General features: G+C 46.6%; 1 protein-coding gene across 1 annotated transcript in view; it reads right to left on the reverse strand.

The window, feature by feature from the left end:
- METAP1 (methionyl aminopeptidase 1) overlaps positions 1–22,171 on the reverse strand; it is a 360,683-nt gene that overhangs the window by 112,814 nt on the left and 225,698 nt on the right. The window contains exon 8 of the mRNA XM_078676209.1: positions 5,205–5,336. Coding sequence (XP_078532335.1) covers positions 5,205–5,336 — 132 coding nt within the window. The remainder of the gene's footprint in view (positions 1–5,204; positions 5,337–22,171) is intronic.

Below are 22,171 nucleotides of genomic sequence, written 5' to 3' on the forward strand. Positions count from 1 at the left end.
CTCCAAATCCAACCAAATCAGAAATGAAGAAAGCCTCACTGAGGCTCAACACAAGGAAAAGTGCCATGTGAGTTATTGCAGGGATCAGATCAACTAATTTACTTTATATGGCCTCTTAAGAAAGCCTTCACATCCTCCTGAGCAAAAGACACTCTTGACAAAAACCAGTTGAACGATAAATATTCTGGCCTCAGGACTACAGAGGTAGACAAGGAATACTCTCCCCTACCAAGAGCAAGAAGGTAGAAGATCACAATTTGTAGGAACCCGGACCATGGCATAAATAGACTATTTTATTTGCGAGAGACCAGGAGGTAAGACAAAAGTGAAGAACAACTTGTGAATCAGAAAATGTAGAAGATTAAATGTTTGATTGCATCAGACATCCCAGATCCTCATAATGGGTACCCATGACAAAAGTGTTCAGTGATGTACACAAACTGAGGAAATCTCTACACAAGGAAGTACAGAACTGTCAATGGGCAAATGCCCTCTACCAGCCATTGTAAGGAAGGTAAGCAGTTATTCCGGACACTGAACAAAATGAAACCGAGAGGAGAAGCATTCTTTCACCAATTCAACGGTTATTGATCCAAGTGACAATGTAATACTTGAAAGAGCTAGATTATGTACGAGCTTCATGTTCAATGTGTTTGTATAGGAAGATCAAAAAGCTGTATTTAAAAATGTATTTTTGACACCTGTGGAAGGATAACATTTTGGCACTGGCAAGACCCATTACTGAAGCTCTAGATATGTCTGTTATAGATATGAAAGAGGGACAGATAGATTCTTTGGATTTGAGCCCAGAAGGGTAGAGTGCTTGCTCTGCAGTGCAACTGCACCATCTGCCTGGAGACTAAGGTCCACCTTTTTCAGGGTGGACCCCAAGACTGGAGTCCTAGCTCCTTTAGTGGTAGGTTCAGTGCCTTAAGCTTGTTTATTTGTTGGCCTGTTCGTCAAGTAGTTTGCAATATGTTCACCTTCTCGGATAACACCAAGTTAGGACTCAAGAAGGCGTTCACATTGGCGAAGCTCACAAGAATATCAATGGGGGCTGTCACAACAGTGGCTACTGGAAGTATTCAGTATTCAAGAAAGTGTAATAACGTTTACACCACAGGAGATGGAATGAAAGAGGCAAGTGCTTCAGGAGAGTAATACCAAGAATTCTTGAAACTACAAAGAGGAAACATCATTCTTCCCTAGTTAGGATGGGAGAGGAGCTGGGTATATTCCTACACAACTGGTCTAGACAGCTGTCAAATTCTTTGGATTCAGAAGATTGTACAGGGATTGAGAACAGTTTTACAGCACCTCTATAATGCCTATGTACCCAAGCCGATTTCCTCACTCCTAATGTGAATGGAGGAGGATGTAGAAGGAGATGAGGGCTTCCTAAGAAATTTGCCATAATAAAGAAGGGGTTGACCTAAGGGAGTTCAGTGCCTAGTTAATATACAGGCATTTGAAGATGAAAGCAACAGTTGCGTAACAAAACTTGAGGGGGCCTCCCTGCAAAGTGCAAGGAGGGGCCCCCTTCCGGACATACTCGGGAGCTCGCAGGCCAGAATACTGTACTGAGGGGGGGGCCTCGTAGAGCTTGCCCCCCCCCCGCACTGCGGGGCCTGCAGGCCCCCCCCCCCCCGCACTGCAGGGGCCTTTGTTACGCCACTGGAAAGCAATACACCTCTTACGGCACCTTCTAAAAGGAGGACATTAGCTTGGCAGATACAATATGAAAGACGTATATACGGCAATACAAATTTTTGAACCAGACCACTTCAGCAGTTTATACGGTAGGGGGTTTGATGCACTACCACTTGAACTGCTTTTTGAACACTGCTGCTTTTCAATGTTCCTCAAGCCAGAGATAGTAGCTTTGCGGGTGTTTGAATGATTCTATAACAAGATATGATCGTCATAGCTCAATTGGAGACTGACCTAAACCAGGAGCTTTGTTTGCGGGACAGTCTTGGATTGGTAATGCATTGGGACAAATCAGATGAAAGTCCTAAACAGAGTATAGGCAGGCTGGGATTCAAGGTGGGCTGTGGCAGCAACTCTCCACCGCTGGGCAGCTTGTTAAATCCACCAAGAGTGGGAGTGCAGGCAGATATTTCTTAAGAGAGTTAACAAGAGAGGTGTGCCTCTTGGTCTCGTCAATTCAAGTAGTATTTGTAGGGCATCTGAACTACATTACCATGCAGGGTTTAAAGACTGGTAATCACTGAAAAGGAAGGACGTATGTATAAGCAGTGAACTAAGATAACTGGATTGCTTTAGTGAACAGGATGCCTGGAACAAAAGTGCAACTTCTCAGACAAGCCATGGATTTGATGCTAGAATTGGACGCCTGTAGAACAGGATGAGACGCCCAGTGCAGGGAGGTTACGATGGCAAGAAAATGGTTACAAGAAGAGCAGACAAAGCATGTTCGAGCCTCTGGCTGGTTCATTTATAGAAAGAATAAGACAGAACAGTAGTTACCTTGACAGTAGGATACATGAACTGAGGGTTAACAATTTTCAAGGTGGCAGAGTGGCCAGGCTCATCTGGCACCTCTGTCTGAAACAGAAAGCTTCAGTTAGAGCGACATATCTTTTAACTGTGTTGAGCACAGTAGTGGATTCCAGTGACTGCATGCAGAACTACATCACTTTAATGAACCTGATGAAGGGATGGGTGCCTGTGTGGCAGCTCCCAATGTGTTTCAGTTGGCGACAACATCTGAAAGCAGCTGCAATGAACGTGTTTCTACAGATTTGGAAGGAGTGTCTCAGCTATGCATTTGCTCCTTTTATGAGGATTCAGAGGGTGACCTGGCATGAACTGCTTCAGAGCAGATAACACTCTAGTGACACTGACTGAGTTCCCCAAGCAAAGTTCCCTGAGTTGCTGGAACTTTCCTGGAGTTCTACAATACTGCTTCTTCACTTTTAGACTGTTAATATGGATCCTGAGGGGAACTGTCCTCCTTGTTTATAAGTTTCCTGGCCGTATGGTGTTTTGGAAGGTTTCAGAAGAATTGTTGGTAAAAGGTAACTATTTCACAGACAGATGCCGATTGCGTCAAGCAACTTCAGTATAAAGGGATCAACAGGAGTATCTGTCAACTGGGAGAGCCTCATGTGTGGAACGGATTTCCAATCAAATTGACACAGATAATGTGAACATCCATAATTCCCTAGATCAACTTGCACAGTCAATCAAGATTTGTAAAGTGCGGCAAATCACTCATGAGGCTCTAAAAGGTGCTAGAGTTGCTGCTTGCTTCGTGGTGATCTGCTCATGTGAACAGCCAGGTCATGAGTTCTTTCCTAAATTGCTGGGCTGATACGGTGGTCCTGGGATGCAGGTAACGGTTGTTCCAAGATTTGGCTGTCAGGTGTGAGATGGAGCATCTTCCACTGTCGCGTCGGTGGATCCAGTGGGTGTCCACGAGGAAGAAGAAGGAAGATCATAGGTGTCTGGCTGGTTGGTGGAAGGTCAGGCGTTTGTTGATGAAGGCTGGTCCTTCGTTGTGCAGGGTTTTGTCTGCGTGGGTCAACATCTTTAACTGGCATAGCTTCTGGATAGTGAGCCAGTGTAGATTCTTGGGGTGGGATGTGCTGTGGGAATGTCTGGGGAGGGCGAGGATGAGTCATTCTGCTGAGTTCTGTAGGGTCTGTAGTCTAATCAGCAGTTGTGTGGTGATTCCTACATAAGATTGTGTTCTCCCACACAAGATAAACACAAAATGGCGACTAGGCTCGGAAAGAAGGGACAAAGGATAGAAACCACTAGTAAGTCTACCTAAGGCATTGAAAAGATATTGTAGTATACACCTCACCCACTAATAGTTGCATGCTTCATCACTGGCACCTATCCACACACTGGTAAGATGATACCACCAGGTCAGACTCAAACAAAATTAGGAGCTCTTTTATAAAGTATTTTACTGGATAGAAGCAGGGATCCAGGAAGGAAAAAGACTTACAAATATCTTCCGATATACCCAAACGAGATTCCTATGATTCTAGGGTACAGAGGGTATAAGTTAAAACAAAAAGTGGGGTTTTATAGGTAATTAGTGTCCCAATTGGAAGTCCCCTATTTTTGGGGGGGTTCTGGAATCATGCATGTCTGGCGGGGGTGCCGGTCTGTAGTGAAACAATCGTCAAGGTACCGGTCACCGCCACTGATACATAGAGGAACCCCCGCCTGACAAGCCTGATGAGGTCAGGTGAGAGCACTAGGCCTCAAAGCTATGTATGGAGTACATCTGTAGATAGGCAGGGACAGTTTGACAGTCCTGACGAAGGTCCCAAAACCGTATGGGTTCTTGGCAAGGGCCAAAACATGTTGGCGTAACATATGGTGAAGTAAAGTTCTAATTCTACATTCTAATTAAATGAAGTACATAAGGAGGAGAAGATGATACCACTCAAAGAGAAAATTGGAACGTCCTTTATGCATGGCTGGGTGGTTTTGTTCAGAGTAAGTGATGTAAGCATGTGTAGCAATTTCCTAATATGGTTCAGTGGGTAAAGCAGATGCTGATGGTATATACACTGTTTTCCTTTATTATTCTAGGGCATACCGAAGTGAGCCATATTTATGGCAACTGATTTTCCCTACGTTGTTCTTGCAGGGTATCAAGCCAAGCAGGTAGTGGATGCCCACATCGACTAGAAATCTGGGATAATGGACAAGTGCAGATAGTTTATAGGATTGATAGTTATCGACAGAGACAAACTCTGTTTGGGGGTTACAGCACTGTTTCAGGTCACATGTTTAGTAATTCTAATGCATAGTCTGTTAAGTAATGTATTGTTGCTTCTATGGTTGTTTCACGGATAATTTACAATAAAACAAAGAGCACAATTCTCACTTCTTTGTTCTTAAAAGAATTGTAAGGAAAGTGTATGATTTTTACCCTTCAACACTTAGGAGTAGAACCCTGTGGATCCAGAAAATATGGGCGTTAAAGGCTACCAGTATTGACACCCATGCACAGAAGTTTTATTACCAAATTTTTTGAAGAGGTTAATACCACTTTTTCTTAACAGAATAATTGTGTCAAATGCATGAGAAGGCCCTTTTTGCAGATTTTAGAGTTTTTGTTCCCCTCTTGACAAAGTCTAAATGAGGGCAGTAGTGTGCCTCTGTGTACGCCAGCAGTAAATCATTAAAGCCCCAAATTAACCCCGCATTGAACTTACCTTCATCAATTGCTTGCATTAGGCACTCGTAGGTTGTTTGGACAAGCTTCTTTGATCCTTCATCTACATCCCCAACATAAAACGTCTCATTCAGATCTCCATGGTAGCCATTATGATAGACAGTGATGTCCACTACACAGTGCAAAAACAAGACATTTTATTTTATTAAATGTGATAAACAACAACCAGACTTCTACTTACCACTATAAAATACTGGCTACAGAGCTTTTCCAGATTAGCCTTATAAGCATTACAAAGCATAAATCACGAACTGTATTGTCTCATTCTGCTTTTATACTTGCTGTTATTGCTGAGCTCAAAAGCGGACTACTTGGAAAGACCATCTATAATAATGCATATGAAATAAGGCCAATTTTACATCTCATTTAATTTGATATTTCTGGAATGTTTAATACCAACTAGATCATGGCAAACAGCTTAACAGCATTTGTGGCTTGACTAGATCTCAATTTTAACAAAGAAAACACAAATTTTATTCTGTGGATGGCTAACAAGCAATTGGAATAAACTCAAATATTGCACCAAGCGCAAGTAGGTTACTAAAACGGACACAGCCAAATGCGGGTGATTTGTTAGGTTCGATTATCTGCAATCCCACTTCTAGTTTGCCTGTGCTAGGAGGTCAATGCCCTGTTGAAAGTATGTTGAGCAAGAATGTTCATACAATTGTCAGTTGGTGCCTCAGTTGGAGATGGGCAGAGCAAGAGACAATACTGCTCCTGGAAGTGTGTGCACTGGTGGTTAGTAAAGACGAGATATACTTATGTACGTTTCTGAATAAATACATTTTATTGCATTTCTCATGGCATGGATAATGTACTTAATTCTTTTGAATAATAAAAGGTTTTTGGTTTTGCACAAACAATGTCTTAGGTTGGACCCATAGATAACCTAAAACAAGTGCTTGAGACATTGAACCATTTGCCTCAAACCACCACACTACAGAGTACACAAAGGAGACCCACTGCATTACAATGTGTTTCATTAGAAAAGTCCATAGAAGCAATACATTTATTTAATGGTCAAATTCCATCTTGATAAGAACTTTAGTAGTAAATGTGCAGCTAGTGTAGGGCAGTAGCTAAAAGGGAGCACAGTGAAAGTTGTAAACACTGGAGTCTAACCAAGTCAGTTTCCAAAAGCTGAAATTAAACGTTCTTATTAAGTGAGTTCCATAAAGCGTGTGTATGCAACTTTAATGGAGAAAGACGATAGCTGCCTATTCAGATCAACAGGTTTGGGTGAACTACAGGCAAGATTAAAAAATACTCGTAAATTATGCATGCTTTGGATGTCAACTTTTGCTAACAAGCACTTCATATCACTAATGCCCAAGCAGATCACTTGAGTAATTGCATTTATAGAACGTTTACTACCCCCCTGACAAGGCGCTGAATCGCTTTTTCGACTACCAGCATTTTTAGATAAGTGCAGTTTCCAGGTAGGCAAAGGGCTGTTCTTCTCATTCAGCCATCAATTCTACTGTGGTGTCCCACAGGGCTCGTCTTTAAGCCCTACGGTTTTTAATATTTATGTCCGCCCTTTATCAGACATCATATGTTCCTCTGGTTTTAAGATGGTATCTTACGCAGACGATACCCAGTTGATCATTAAGGTATTTGAGCGGATGGCAGTTCGCAGTCTGAAATTGAACAGTGAAAAAACCCAAAGTTCTGGTCTTGGTAAACAACCCAGCTCTCTGGTATGAGATGATTTGGGCAGCTCCCCTAGGAGAGCGCCCATCTCCTAAGCCAGAAGTAAAAAGCCTAGGAATGTCCCTGGACAACCAATTAACCATGGACTCCCAAGCAAAAAAGGTGGCTGGCAGCTGTTTCAGCCTTTTGAAAGCCCAGAGAAGGGTACTGAAATGGCTCCCATTGGAATCAAGCAGAATCGTGATTCAAGATTTAATTTGATCTAGTCTTGATTATGGCAACTAGCTGTACTTAGGCAGCCCAAAATCAGAAGTAAACAAAAATCCAGAATATTCAAAATGCTCCTCCCCAGATACTTTTAAGCATTTAGAAACACAATCTGCTGGCACGGGGGCGTGGCTTGGACGCCGATCGGGATGGCGGCGTGAGCCTGAAGCTCCGAGCCTGATCCCGTCAGACATCCTGGAAAAGACGCGCCCGGGCTGCTTGCAGCACGGGTGCCCTGCGTAGAGCACCGGGGGAACAGGAGATCATTGTCGCGGGCCTGCCGGCAGTGCCCGGCCCCGATTTTGGCCCTTGGGAGGGCTGCGAGCTGGACTCAAGATGGCGGCGGCCCGGGGCTGAGAGTGCTCGCCTCCGATGCGAGCGGCGCTGCAACCGGGACACAGCAACGGTACCGGTGCAGTGAGGTGAGCGGAAGGTAGCTCCTGCCGCGGAGGGCTCACTGGTCGTGGGGGCGGTGGGGAGCAGCCCCCGCAGTACCGGAGGTATCGGACCGCGGCGCCCCTCCCCCAGCGCCTGGCGTGAAGGCCTTGTGCTGAGAGCGTAGCTGCCCGGCGGGACCCTCTGACGCCTGCAGTGGCGGAGTGCCGAATCCCTGCTTGGAGCCTAGAGGAGCTATCTGGAAGTGGCTCTACACGGAAGAACGCGGAGGAGTTGGGGCTGCACCGCCCCGGACCGGATTGTTGACCCCGCACCGAGGCTCCTGGGAGGCATCTGCTGAACTACGAGGGGAGTAAACCCGGGGAGAGGCCCTGGAGCCGGGCGCCCATTGACTAGCGGCAGGACTCAGACGCCGCGCGGTTGCGGTGTGAGCGGTGAGTCGGGGACCTGAGCAGACGGATGATTGGTGAGACAGACGGTTGTGGAATAACGCCCCAGAACTGGTCCGATTCGGAGTAGCGCTGGCCTGGGTGGCGGGGTGCGGACCGCTGGACACCTCGTGCCCTTGAGTGGCACCCTGCTTGTCACTTGCCTGGGATGGAGGGTGCCGGCGCTAAGAATAACGGTGGGCGAAGAGGAGCAAAGCGCTGGGTCCGCATTGTGTTCACGACTGGATGGTCAGAGGTGAACGCGGCCTCCCAGCAAAGAGAGTGCCAGACAGCGAGCGGCCATCTTTGATAGCCGATGGGAGCCCGAAGGATACAGTGGGACTGACTCTTGGTGGTGACAGCCGCGTCTGCGGGGAACACTGAGCCACTGTGTGGACGGGGAGTTCGGGGGGGTCTCCTCCGCTGCTCGGATGAACGGTGGGCCCGGCGTAACCCCCGGAGGCGGCCTTGCCCCGATTTCCGCAGAGAACAAGATGGCCGCCGAGGGCGGCGAACTGACGCTGCACGGGGACGGGAACGGGCAAAAATACCGGACGTTGATGATGGAGCCCGTGAGGACCAAGAAAGTTCGGCGCAGGAAAGGAGGCTTACAGCAAGGCTGGATGGGATACTGGAGGCGATAACCGCGACCAAGGAGTCCCTGCATCAAGATATAGCGCAAGTGGCCACGGGGCTTGGCCTCCTGAAGGCGGACCACGCTAAACTCAAGGATAGGGTGAAGGAAAATGAACTGCTGCTGCAGGAGTTGAAACCGGCGGTGGTGACCGCAGAACAGAAACTATCTGACATCCTCAGTCGCCTGGCGACGCTTGAGAGGCGTGCAGAGGACTCCGAAGGCCGCAATAGGAGGAATAACGTGCGGGTGGTGGGCCTGCCGGAGAAAGTGGAGGGGGATGATGCAGTAGCGTACATGGAGACCTGGTTTAAGACTGTCGTGGCCCCGGAGGGACTCTCCCCCTTCTCTCTGGAACGGGCGCACAGGGTCCCGGCCCGTCCGCCTATGCAGGGCCGCCCTCCCAGACCGATGGTTGTCCGACTGCTGCACTTCAAAGACCGTGACCTGTTGATACAAAGGGCTCGCTCTGTGGGCCCCTTCCAAGTGGACAACAACCCGGTCACGGTTTTCCCTGATTACACGCAGGAGGTCCAAAGGAGCAGGGCCTCCTATCTGGCCGTGAAGAAGGAACTGAGAGAGGAGGGCATACAGTATTCTTTGCTCTTTCCGGCAAAGCTGCGAGTGATCCTAGATGATACGACCCATTTCTTTCAAACCCCTGACGAAGTGTGGTCGTGGCTCGAGTTGTACCGTGCTGGCACGGATCGCAAAGGTAAAGGAGGTAGAGAGAGGCAACCACTGGTCAAGGTGAGGAAGTCACAGCGCATCCGCAAAAAGGATAAACTTAAAAGAGCGCAGCAGGCGGAGCAGATGGCGGCGGACAGGAGGGGAGCGCTTGCCGCGACGGCAATCATCACGGGCTCGCAACAGGAGAGAACACTGCTGGAATCGGACTCTGGCGAGGACGATGGCACATCTAAAGGGGAAGTTTCGGATGTTGATAGCTCCGGGGGGCCAGCGGTCACCCCACAGACGGCGGATGGTCTATTTAATGAATAACACTGCCTGCAGGCCCTGTGTTTTGGACTCCTGCTGGAGCGTGCTGCCCTGGTGCTCTGAAAATTGGCAGGTACTGTGCGGAACCGCTGACTGGGGTCAAGGGCTCGGGGCGAGGGCCTCGGCTGCTCCGGGTCGGCTCTGACCACCCCTTTTGTGGCCCTTAAGGCCTTCTGTGGTGACGACTACAGAGTAAGGGACTGTGTGTTGTGTTACAGGTTTGGATGGGGTCTGATGCAGCGTGGTTAGGTCCTGTTCTGGGGAGTGGGGTTGAGGGAGTTTTTTGGGGTGTTGTGTGGGGGGTTCAACTGCATTGATGTGGGTGGAGGGTTGATTACGAGACAATGGTTGAGTGATGGCAGCAATGGGGACGTTACCTAGGTTGAAATGCCTCACATGGAATGTTCGTGGACTCCGAACTATGTCTAGACGGTATAAGGTGCACGCCCATTTGGTGAGGCGTCCAGATAGCACTGTTACAGGAGACTCACCTGACTAAGCCGGAATGTGCTGCACTGCGGAGGAGGTGGCATGGCCAGGTGTTTGGCACTGTATATTCGGCGTTCGCCAGAGGGGTACTGATATGGGTGAGGGCGGGGAACCCGTTCCAAGCTAGGAATCAGTTGGTCGACCCTGAGGGACGGTTTGTGGTGGTAGAAGGAAGATTGTATGGCCGCGATGTGGTGTTGTGTAGTGTGTACGCCCCCAATTTTGACCAGGCCCGTTTTTTTGACAGTTTATCCGGCTCGCTGGTGCACTTTCTGGCGGGCCCCATTATCCTTGGTGGTGACTTCAATTCAATTACTGATGTTACACTAGATAGGTCACATCCCCCACTGTCTGACTCCCCAGTGCGCAGGCTAGCAGCCCATTGGAAAGATTGGCAGGAGAGATGGGGCCTTATAGATGTATGGAGGGAACAGCCTCCTGAAAGTTAGGGATTATTCCTTCTTCTCAGCGCTACATGCATTACACGTTAGGATAGATTCTATCTTGTGAAGAGGCCCTTTGGCTGCCATGACAGCACACTCGGAGTACCTGGCTAGAACCATTTCGGACCATAACCCCCTACTCATGACGGTGCAGTGGCAGCAAGCGAGATCGGCGGTTCCATCATGGAGGCTGCAGCCTGCTGCATTGGAGGATCCGGTGTTTAGTGACACGGTCCTCTAGGGAATCGAGCATTACTTTGACGAGAATGAAGGTTCTGCCACAACGAGATCGGTTGAATGGGATGCCCTGAAAATGGTGGTGAGAGGTGTATGTATGGGCAGGTTTCCGAATGACAGGGCGACGGTTGTGGCTGATCTGGAGAAGGCAGAAGGAGTGTTGAGGGATCTAGAGCAGCGTAGACCAGAGCGGCCGGAGTTACAGGGACAACTGCTGGAGGCGAAAGAATTGGTTGCAACAGAAACGGAGCGCTTGCGATGTTTTGATTATAAGCAGTACACCACCAAGATACATGCAGAAGGGGATAAAGTGGGTACGCTACTTGCTAAACTCGCCAATCCGGATCCTAGAGGCTCCCCGATCATGAACATTAAAACGGAGACGGGGGAGGTGGTTTACTCACAAACTGCAGTTGTGCAGCGCTTCCAATCATATTACATGACTCTCTATAAGAGTCGGCTGGAGGTGGAAGCCCCGGAGATAGGGGAATACCTAGGGACAGTTCGTTTACCGGTACTGGAGGGAGAGATCGCGAAGGAGTTGGGGGGGCCCCATCACACGGTCAGAAATACGGGTGGCCATCAAACAGATGGCTAGGAATAAGAAACCGGGGGTGGACGGCCTACCGATTGAATTCTATGCGAAATATATAGATGTACTGGCACCTAGGTTGTTAACAGTGTATTCTGAGGCATTGACGCTGGGACGCTTACCCCAGTCGATGAGGGAGGCGTTGGTGGTGCCGCTCCTGAAACCTGGCAAGGAGGTTTCTGATGTGACGTCGTATAGACCTTTGTCTATGCTGACAGTGGATTATAACATTTTGAGTCGCATTCTTGCCACTAGGTTACTTCCGCACATGCCCACGCTGGTACACCGGGATCAAGCCGGATTTATTCAGACTAGAAACACCTCTTTGAATATTCGCCGCCTGGTCTGCATACTGGACGATGTCTCGGAGTCAGACCAATTGCCAGCAGTCTTGTCGGTAGATATAGAAAAAGCTTTCGATACCCTTGAATGGAGGTATTTAGATGGGGTGCTGGAGAGGTTTGGCCTGGGGGATGGATTTGGGCGGTGGACAAGGGTGCTTTACTCATCCGCTACGGCCAGGGTACGAGTGGGACCCGTCATATCGCCGGACTATACGGTGGGTAGAGGAACGAGGCAGGGGTGCTCGCTTTCCCCCCTGCTGTTCGCTTTGGCAATGGAACCACTGGCAGCACAGGCAAGATCAGGGGCATGGTACAAGGGGATTGTCTGCGGGGTGGAGACTCACCATATCTCGCTATACGCGGACGATTTGCTGCTGTACCTGGAGGACACAGAGGGCACTGGAAGGAGCTGTGGGGATGTTGTCTGACTTTGGCAGACACTCGGGCCTTAGTGTCAACTGGAATAAGACGTGTGTTTTCCCATTGCGGCCAAATACGCGGTATCCCCCTCTCACCGCGGATGTGGTTTGGGAGGACACATGCTTTACATACTTGGGTGTCCGCATTTACCACGAAACCGCTGATCTGCTAGAGGGGAATGTCGGACGTTGTGTAAGGGCTCTGAGAGGATGCATGGCCTTTTGGGCCTCCCTTCCTCTGTCGGTACAGGGCCGAGTAGCACTGCTAAAGATGGTGGCTCTCCCGAGATTGCTATATTACTTCCGTACCCTACCGATTTGGATCCCGCAGCGGACGTTCAAAGATCATAGGACGATGACCATCGAGTTTATCTGGGGGCACGGAAGGCATAGGGTAGCATTGAACACTCTGATGAGGCCCAAACTAGATGGAGGGTTAGCGGTCCCCGATTTTGAATTGTATTACCTAGCGGCTCAGTTACAGGTGTTAACGCTAAATGTAGCTAAAGAATTTAGAGGCCCGGAACGAGAGCGAGGGACCGGTATACAGCGGCATGTCCTCTCGTACATAATACTGCAGCAGAAATTAGACTTGAAAGGCTTGTCCGTGGAAGAGAAGACTCTCCGGCTGAACTGGAATAGGAGTCTGCGGAGGGCGAAAGCAACTCGTCCATACGCTCCGGAGGTCCCGTTGGGGCTGTTGACTGCGCTTCCGCACGGGGGCAACTGGTCCCCGTTGTTAGAATGGGAGGAGCTGGGTTTGCTGATGGTGGGAGACTTGTTTACCGACGGGGTGTTGGTCCCCTTCCGGGTACTGCAGGACCTGTATGGCCTCCAAGATGGACACTACCTATTACATGCGGCGGGGGTGGTAGCGATGCAAAAGTATTGGAAAGGGGGTCTCACAGAACCAGATACAACCTTGGCTTGCCAATACGTGGTGATGGCGGCAGGGACGATTAAGGCGGTGACGTGCCTTCATTCTAGAATGCTACGTGAAGGATTGGAGCCGCTGACTACTCTCAAAGAAAAGTGGGAAGAGAGTGTGGGCAAACCGATACCGGACACGGTCTGGAGCCAAATAGTGGAAAGGACATAGAAGAGTAGCAGGAATGCCCGCTTCCAGCAGGTGCATTTCTTTGTGCTGCATAGGGCTTACCTAACCCCGGGGAAGATTAGACGTTACTTTCGGGTGCAGGACGCGTCGTGCCCGAGGTGCTTAGCACCAGAGGTGGAGCTGGAACACCTATTGTGGGATTGCCCGAAATTAGGAACATATTGGCCCGAGGTGGGAGAGCTTTTGAACACAGTAACTGACAGGGAGGTGGAATTCGACATGGCGACGTGTCTACTGCTTTGGTTCCCCCATACAAAACGGACAAAAATCACAAGTAAATTCATAGACCTGGGACTCGTGTTGGCCCAAAGAGAAATTACCTGGCATTGGAAATCCAGGGAGGGCCCGTCGATCAGGAAATGGTTGAATGAGTTGCTAAAATGGTCGAGATGCGAGAGTGTGGTTAGAATGCGGCAGGCCGCCAAGGTGGGTAATGAGAAGGGATTGGGAGACGATTGTGCAGGCGTTGCGTGATTACCTGACATTGGATGAAGGGCGAGAGCAATCAGATAGTGAGGTGGTATGAACCCTGGAAGTAAGATAAGCTGACCTAGATAAGTAGAGAGCCCTAGAGCCAGATCACATGAATACTACCCACGTCAACAGCAGCTAGAGGGAGGGGAGGGAGGAGGGGAGGTTTTGGAGTCCCGCAGCACCACTAGGAGGGGTGCCTGTAGTGGGGACCCGTAGCACGTGCCAGACAGAACAGAACCGGGGGGTGTAGAATCTTGGGAACAGGCGTAGTGGTCACCGATAAGTTTCATAGACAGCTACTAAGGGGGGGTACTGACGAGGGTCTGCAAAGGCGGGCACTGTTGATACTGACGCAGCTGAATAGGCTAGCTAACTACACTAGGCGGGGCTTCAAGGGGGGGGGGGTTTGGTTGGAAAATGCAGATACTACATTTGATTGTTGACCAGGTACCTAAGTGAGAAGGTCATCGTGACACTATGCCGGAACACTGTTACGCCACCCAGCCTCCGGGATGTGGGCGAAATGGCTGTGTGCAATTTTGTTGATACTACAAGGCATTAAGGTGACAAGGGTGTAATGGTTGACTTGGAGGTTTTGTTTCTAATTCTGCAATAAAAACATGTTTAAAAAAAAAAAAAAATCTGCTGGCACTGCGCTCAAAACTTTTCACTGGCTGCCCATAAGTTGCAGAATACAATTCAACGCACTATGCATTCTACACCGGAAAACACAGGCTCAACTGTCCTAAAGCAACTGTCCTACCCCTACCATGCCAATAAGATCCTAAGACCAAACAATCTTGAACTGCTTTTTGCCTCTGGAATTAAGAGAGCTAGAAGTGGGGGTAGGTCTTACACCTACCTTGCACCAAAGCTTTGGAACTCTGTCTACCAGTCTCAGAATGGAGGACAACTTCATGAGTTTCAGGAAAAAAACTTGAAACCCATCTCTTCCCCTAAATCTTTTAGCCTTTTAACTCACTAACTCAAACAATTCCAAAAGCGCTGGGAAGCCAGATTCCGGGTAGCCATGCGCTCTACAAATATTTGAAGAAAAGGTGGACATGCGAGTCTGGTAGTATGATTGAATATGATAGAGGGGGGAAGAGTCTAGATAGTATTAAACGATGGGGCACATGCAATCTTCTTTCAATTACTCTGGCCAGTACGTTAAATAAGATGCTTGAAACAATCACTGATTAACTTAAGTTCAGGGTATAAAGCCAGCTCAAAAGGTCTTTGATTGTTTCATGTAAATGAATGCTTAATAAAACAGTGTGTGCACAGTGGCAGGATGCAATGATAGGGAAGCACCATTTTTAAATAAGAACAAAAGGTATAGCATACAATAGTGTGTTGCCACCTCCTCGCACAACAATCTCAGATAGTACTTAGGCTACAAGAATACTAAAAAGCCAGGTGTCACATCCTGGACCCACGCTGCCCAGAAGTACACACCAGGTACACTACAGCACAGGTGCCAGGGAGATGTCAACTTTTGTGTGTTTTGTGGCTCCTGTGGATGCGTCAGCAGTATTTGTGAGGGCATAGAAGTCAGCCCCTACAAAACTGGCAACATGTTGGTTTTCAAGTTCTGCACCACTGTGCAAAGCTAGACAGATATGTTCTCCACTCATACCAACTCCCACAGCTGGGGCTGCAGGCAACAGAAATGGGACAGGGAGCCGAACCTGGGCACAACCTTGTCATCTACTCACCGCTTCCAAACAGACCGGTTCTAAAGACAATTGGAGAAAGCAGAAGGGACCACCACTGGCATTGCCGACTCCTTCATTCCTTCCTCACCCATTCAGAGAGAGGGGTGGGACTGGAGGATGGGCCTTGGAAGACTACCAGTAGCAGAGATACTGGTGACCGGGGGCCAATAGTAGTAGGGGGTCGCAATGTGCTGCACGAGCACCCTCCCACTGTCAAAGTTAAACTTGCAGGAGTTTAGAAGGAGAATAAGGAATCCTTTACATTTTGTTTTTAACTTGTTGCAATTGCTGTGAGTTCAAAAACACTGGTCAAGTACTATACAATGTCTTCTGTCAAACCACTGTTTATGATTGGCGTTTACTTTTCCTTTCCTTGATTGCAAATTGAGCTGATTTTGTAATAAGACTCAAGTGACCGTCTTCCTGGGGGCATGAAAGGAAAGTCCACAGGATGTCAAGCATTTTCTAACACACAACACAAGTGAAATACTAGTGAATGAACTTTACAAAACTTCAAAGTATATAAACAGCAAGAAAAGTTTAAATGAGGCAAGTAGTTTTTGTGTTTCTGAAATATTATGGAAACAAAGATTTTAATAGGATCAAAATAACCCATAAAACTTCACTTATGTGATGCGCAAATAATAAATATGCACAGAAAGCCACATTATGGTTTGTGCATCTGGTAGATTTGGTTGTAAAGCAGTAGGACGGATTTAAATTTAGTAGCCATTTTAATGGAAAATGTGTACTCTGTAAAAGGCAGTAGCCTAGCCCACCATGCTTTAATCATATTTGAGACAATATGCTCCAGAATCCATGCACTATTGGACTCCTACTACTACCATACCAGTTTCCTGTCAAATGGGCATGGCTCATTTGCTACACTTTGTTTAATGCTTGGATTTCTTCACTGCTGTCACATTGATGGCAACATTCCCACTCTGAAAATAGTTCCAGCGACGCTGATAGCAATCTCAATGTATGTTCACTAGGCACTTTTCTTTTTCAGGGCAGATGGGAAGAAATACCGGAGAGTGAAGGGAATAATGCCAGTGAGTCAACATCTCATAAAAAGGACTAGTGCCACTCCGACTGTCTTTCGAGAAGTGGCAAAAGGATCTACTGCAAACACTTGTTTGGGAACCTTGGAAGATCCCTAAAAAGACTGTAGATATACCTAGTCCCATAAAGAAATGTGACTGCACCGACCTACTGTAGTAAGCTGGCTCTATATATACTATACCAAAGTAAGTTATAGTGTGCAGAGTCCAGTGGAACCCCAAGGGTAGGCAGAGGTAAAAGTAGAGAATACCTTGCTCTCTATTGGTGGTAGTGTGGGCAAGCAGTAAGGCTTTGTCAGAGGATAGTGTTAAGCATTTATTGTACCAACTCAGGCAAGTAATGATGTCACACACTCAAAGACTGAACTCAGACCCATTTGTTTGCATAAAAAATATTATTTAGTTATTTTATTTCTAAAACCAAGCCAGACTTGGTGCAGGTAAGAAAAAGAGTACTTTTCTGGTATAATTCAGTTAAATACAAATGGCTGTTACAGGTAAGTCAAATGTTCAGAAACAGTTGAAATTACTTCTTTTTAGGAACTTAGCAATTACTTTGCGATAACCTTTTAGATTACTTTTTCTACTCTGTGTGATATGCCTAGATATCACACTTGAGCATTTCCTAGATAAAAAGTAAGTCAGTTTTGTAAACACACAGTTTTTTAGGTTTTCATACACTTTCCAACTCCACACAAAACTTTTTTCACAGAAAAGCAATCAATGCAATCCCATGGGAGGAAGGAAAATGCTACTTACCCAGTATCCATCGGTTCTTGGCATATAGAGCTGTAGAGTCATATGTTGTGCATAGATTGCCATCTAGTGTTGGATCCGGATGTTTGCACTTTGTTTTTGTTCGAAGAAGTCTATCTAGTCACGAAGTAGGTGACTCCTCCTTTCGATGATAGTGCGCATGGGCATCAACTCCATCTTTAGATTGTTTTGCCACAGAGGGTGATGATAGAGTTAGTAAGAGTAGTAAAGAGAGATGTCTATGTATATTGTATCTAAGTAAGATGTTACTGCAACAGATAAAGTTACCCGGCGAGGCGGGGGGGCGCATACGACTCTACAGCTTTATATGCCAAGAACAGATGCATACTGGGTAAGTAGCATTTTCCGGTTGAGGCATATAAGCTGTAGATCATATGCTGTGCATAGACTACATAGCAGTTATCTCCCAAAGCGGTGGCTAACCTGTAGCTGTTGCAGTGGTCTGAAATAGTGTATGTAAAACTGCCTGGCCAACACTAGCTTGCTGTCTCGCTAACACAGCTACACAAAAGTGTTTTGTGACTGTATGGTGTAGACCACGTTGCAGCTTTGCAGATGTCATCTATGGGTAGATTTCCTAAAAATGCCATAGAAGCCCCCAATTTGTGTGTAAAGTGCGCCCTAGGGGGAATTATTAATGTGCATTTTGCTTTTGTATAGCATATTTGAATGTACTTAACTACCCATCTTGCAATACTCGATTTTGATATTGGATTGCCTTCCTGTGGTGGAGCAAAATCAACAAAAAGTGGCTTGGTCTTCCTGAAGGGTTTTGTCCTTTCAATGTAGTACGGTAATGCTCTTTTAACATCTAAGGTGTGAAGAGCACATTCTGCCACAGAATCTGGTTGAGGGAAGAAGAAAGGTTAACTCAAAAGATTGGTTGATGTGAAAAGCAGAAATTACTTTAGGTAAAAATGTGGGGTTAGTCCTAAGAACCACTTTGTTTTGGTGTATTTGTAAAAATGGTTCTTTTATGGTTGGTGCCTGAAACTCAACCACTATTCTCAGAGATGTGATGGCTATAAGAAAGGCTACCTTCCAAGTGAGAAATTGTAGTGCACATTTGTGCAATGGCTCAAAAGGTGAACCCATGAGTCTTGTAAGAATGATGTTGAGATTCCACACTGGACCAGGTTGAAGTCTGGGGTGAATGACTTAAGTAGTTCCATAAATGCTTTAATAGCAGGCAGTCTAAAAAGAGACAAATGTTGTCTATTTCGCAGATATGCAGCTACTGCAGCAAGATGTAAGCGTATGGATGTGTACGCTAAATTGGAGCGCTGCAGGTGTAATAGGTAGCAAATTATGTTTTGTATTGAAGCGTCGAGTGGATGGATTTGATTGTTGTACAGTAAATCACAAACGCTTCTACTTTGCTGCATAGCATGCTCTTGTGGTAGGGCGCCTAGTATCCTACATGATATTCGGGCAGTCTGGCGGAAGATTAAGATACCAACCAAAATTAACAGTAGGTCCAAGAACAGACAATGTACCCAAAAATATAACAAAACAGGGAGTAGTTTCAATATAAGCAAGTTCCCATCAGTCCACCATCGAGACCGCCCTTCATCATCTGGGATCTTTTATATTTATAAATAACACATTAAAGGGTAAAAAAACCTGTGCTGGCAGATGAATAAGCCATGCGCAGGAAAAACCACAGTGTTATTATAGATGTGAAAAATAGAGGCGTGTATACTCGGGGAACTGAATAGCAGTGCAAAGAAAAAGTGTGTGTGTAAAGAAAGAGAAAAGCTCTAAAATTAGGTCGTGATCGGGAAAACAATTTTAATAGACACCCTCACACTCCTAAATCAATAAAAACAGTGCAAAATTAGTGGTATAACAAATGACCACTAAACAAGATGTAAGGTCGACATGTTTCTGCAGACAGATGGAGTCTAGTGATCTCCTGCTGCTTCTTCAGGACCATTAGTGCTACTGCTATATTAAAATAACGTAAACCATATCACCTGAAAGTGTATGTATATGCATCTTCTCATCCTAGGAGAGAAATATGTATATAAGAGGGTACAGTGTCATAGATACTTGTAACAAGAAACAACATGCACAGTGTGCCATCTTTATAATTTGCTAGTCATAAACAAATATTGACCAACATCTCGGACCGTCCAAATCAGTCACAATCACCACTACAATCAATGTGTAGATGTAAATTCACTCACCCACGTGATGGGAAGGAACAGCCCCACCTCACCTGGCACGAGCTCAGGTAGTGGATGCACCGCACTAAGAAAAAAACAACCATTAAATAAATATATCTACATCTGTAGTCCTTGCCTAGTTGGTCTCAACAAACGCCACACCCGGCGTCCCACCCTGTCAGTGCCAGGACACCCCACCCGGTTGCGTTTATAGCTTATTTAGAGTTATAACTCATAATTAGTAGTCATTGGGTTCACTGGGTTCACATGCCTAAAATAATGCAAAGACCCACGTTGTCACTCATAATTAGTAGTCATTTGCTTCACTGGTTACACATGCCCAAAATGATGCAAAGACCCACGTTTGTAGCTTTGTATTAAAAATTATTATTTACACATAGTTAAATCATCGTTACGTTCCAGTTTCAAAGCTAGTGGCCAATCACTCATCGCTCAGACACATGCTGACTCACCTCTCCGTCGGTGCACCGGTCGTCCCTCTAAGCTCTCTCGTAGGGAGGAACCGACGCGGTGCACCGACGAGGTTTAAATGCCTTCTTCGACTTCTGCGTTCGATGCCGGGCGTTTCCGACGCATGTGATGCGTCATAGCATGCGCAATCACTGTACTGCGCTGATAGTCAAGGGAATTGTAGTTCCCAAAGAATGTAAAACTACCGCTAGTGCCGGTTCGAGTCCTCGATTAGGGGACAAGCGTGACTCCAAAATGCCCGCATTGTTTTAATCAATTAAGGGACCAGTGAGGGACATTATTACTATTATTACAAGCAATTATTACTCAGTGGCCACGAGCGCGCTAATGATCATGGGAAATGTAGTTCCCGGCGAGCATTATCTCCCGCAATATAGGTTCCAAGCCTCATGAGAGGGCATGAGTGGCGGGGAACGCCTTAAGGGCTAAATAAACGTCTTTCTGTGAAGTTTTATCAAAAATATTACGTAATCCTAATGTACATGAGTCAAGGCGACCCATCAAGGCTCAATGTTATGTAAAGGCAATTGGACATAAGGACTTCAGCAATACAGAGACCATATATGACAAAGGGTCACCATGCCCATCAGAGCCTAATGTGTACTGGAATTGGAAACATCATATTCCGAATGGGGTAATACCAACCACTCGGTGACGCCCAGATCACTTTATTATTACATAACATGTAGTGTAACTGAAAACCAAATCGGATGGCTGACTAAAACCAGATTTGCAATTAAAGGGACATCCAGGGGATTTCGTCATTCAGCCCATATTTATCGCTTCGAAGGCGGTAGACCCACTTCTGTTCACATTTGAACAAAAATTTGGTAGTATCAGTTACAGACGGAGGAATCCATGGTTGGTCTAATACCGTCCAGAGGATGTCAGTAGGTTGATGACCCACCTGCACAAAATGATTCGTCAACTTGGTGGCCTGTTTGCAGCAACGAATCGAACTCTTATGTTCAGAAATTCTGAGCTTGATTTTACGGGTGGTCATCCCCACATAATTCAATTTGCAAGGACAGGTTATCAAATAAATCAGGTTCGAACTATTACAATTAGTGAACCGTCTCAGTTGCCATGGTCTGTCAGTTCCAATATCTATGGTGAGAGTTTTGGTCGTCTGGGGGCAAGCCGCACAGCCACCACAGGGATGGTGTCCGGTAACCGCGGGCAAGTCCCAAAGAGTTCCAACAGCCCTTGGAATCAAGGTTTTTGGTCTGGTATGAACCAGTTGATCTCGCAAGTTTTGGCCTCTCCTGAAGGCAAACAGTGGAGGAGGTATGGAGTCTGAACCTGTTCCGAGAATTTTCCAATGTTTCCTAACAATTTTTTGAACTTTGTTGGAAAGTGTATTGTATGTATGTACACAGGTAATTCTCTCTTGTTGGTTCTTTGGGGGTGCAGGTTCTAATAAACATTCTCTGTTATTGTTAGCAGCCCGTTTTTTAGAGTGTTTTATGAGACATTGAGGATATTTTTTGTCTCTCAAATTTCTTTCAAGGGCTGCAGAATGTATACCAAAGGCCGTTTTCGTGGAACAATTCCTCTGGATACGGAGGAATTGTCCAAAGGGTAAGTTATCCCTTAACGCCTTGGGATGAAAGCTGTCATAGCTTAACAAGGAATTCCTTGCCATTGGCTTGCGGTACAGCTCAGATTGTAAACCCCCTCCTGATGCTGAAATCAACAAGTCCAAGAAGGCAAGTTGATGTCTATCAAACTCCATGGTAAATTTCAGGAAGTGATTTCTTTCATTCAACCAAGTGTGGAATAGGTGAAGTTCCTCTACCGTGCCTCGCCACACGACCAGGATATCGTCTATATACCTTTTCCATACTCGCAGACACTGAAAAAAGTTCTCAGTCATGGCGATGGTCGCCAAAGTCATGATAAAACTAACCGGAGTGATCGGAGATGAGAACTTTTTTCAGTATGAGGAATCGATCTATCTTCAGGTTAGCGGGACGAGCATGGGAAGTGTCTTTGCTCCCAGTCTCGCTAATCTATATGTTCATACCTTTGAACAAACATACCTACTCGCAGACACAAACCCCCATCTTCAGTGTCTGCGAGTATGGAAAAGGTATATAGACGATATCCTGGTCGTGTGGCGAGGCACGGTAGAGGAACTTCACCTATTCCACACTTGGTTGAATGAAAGAAATCACTTCCTGAAATTTACCATGGAGTTTGATAGACATCAACTTGCCTTCTTGGACTTGTT

Source organism: Lissotriton helveticus, chromosome 2_1 (assembly GCF_964261635.1).
Source record: "Lissotriton helveticus chromosome 2_1, aLisHel1.1, whole genome shotgun sequence".
In the NCBI taxonomy this organism is placed as follows: Eukaryota; Metazoa; Chordata; class Amphibia; order Caudata; family Salamandridae; genus Lissotriton; species Lissotriton helveticus.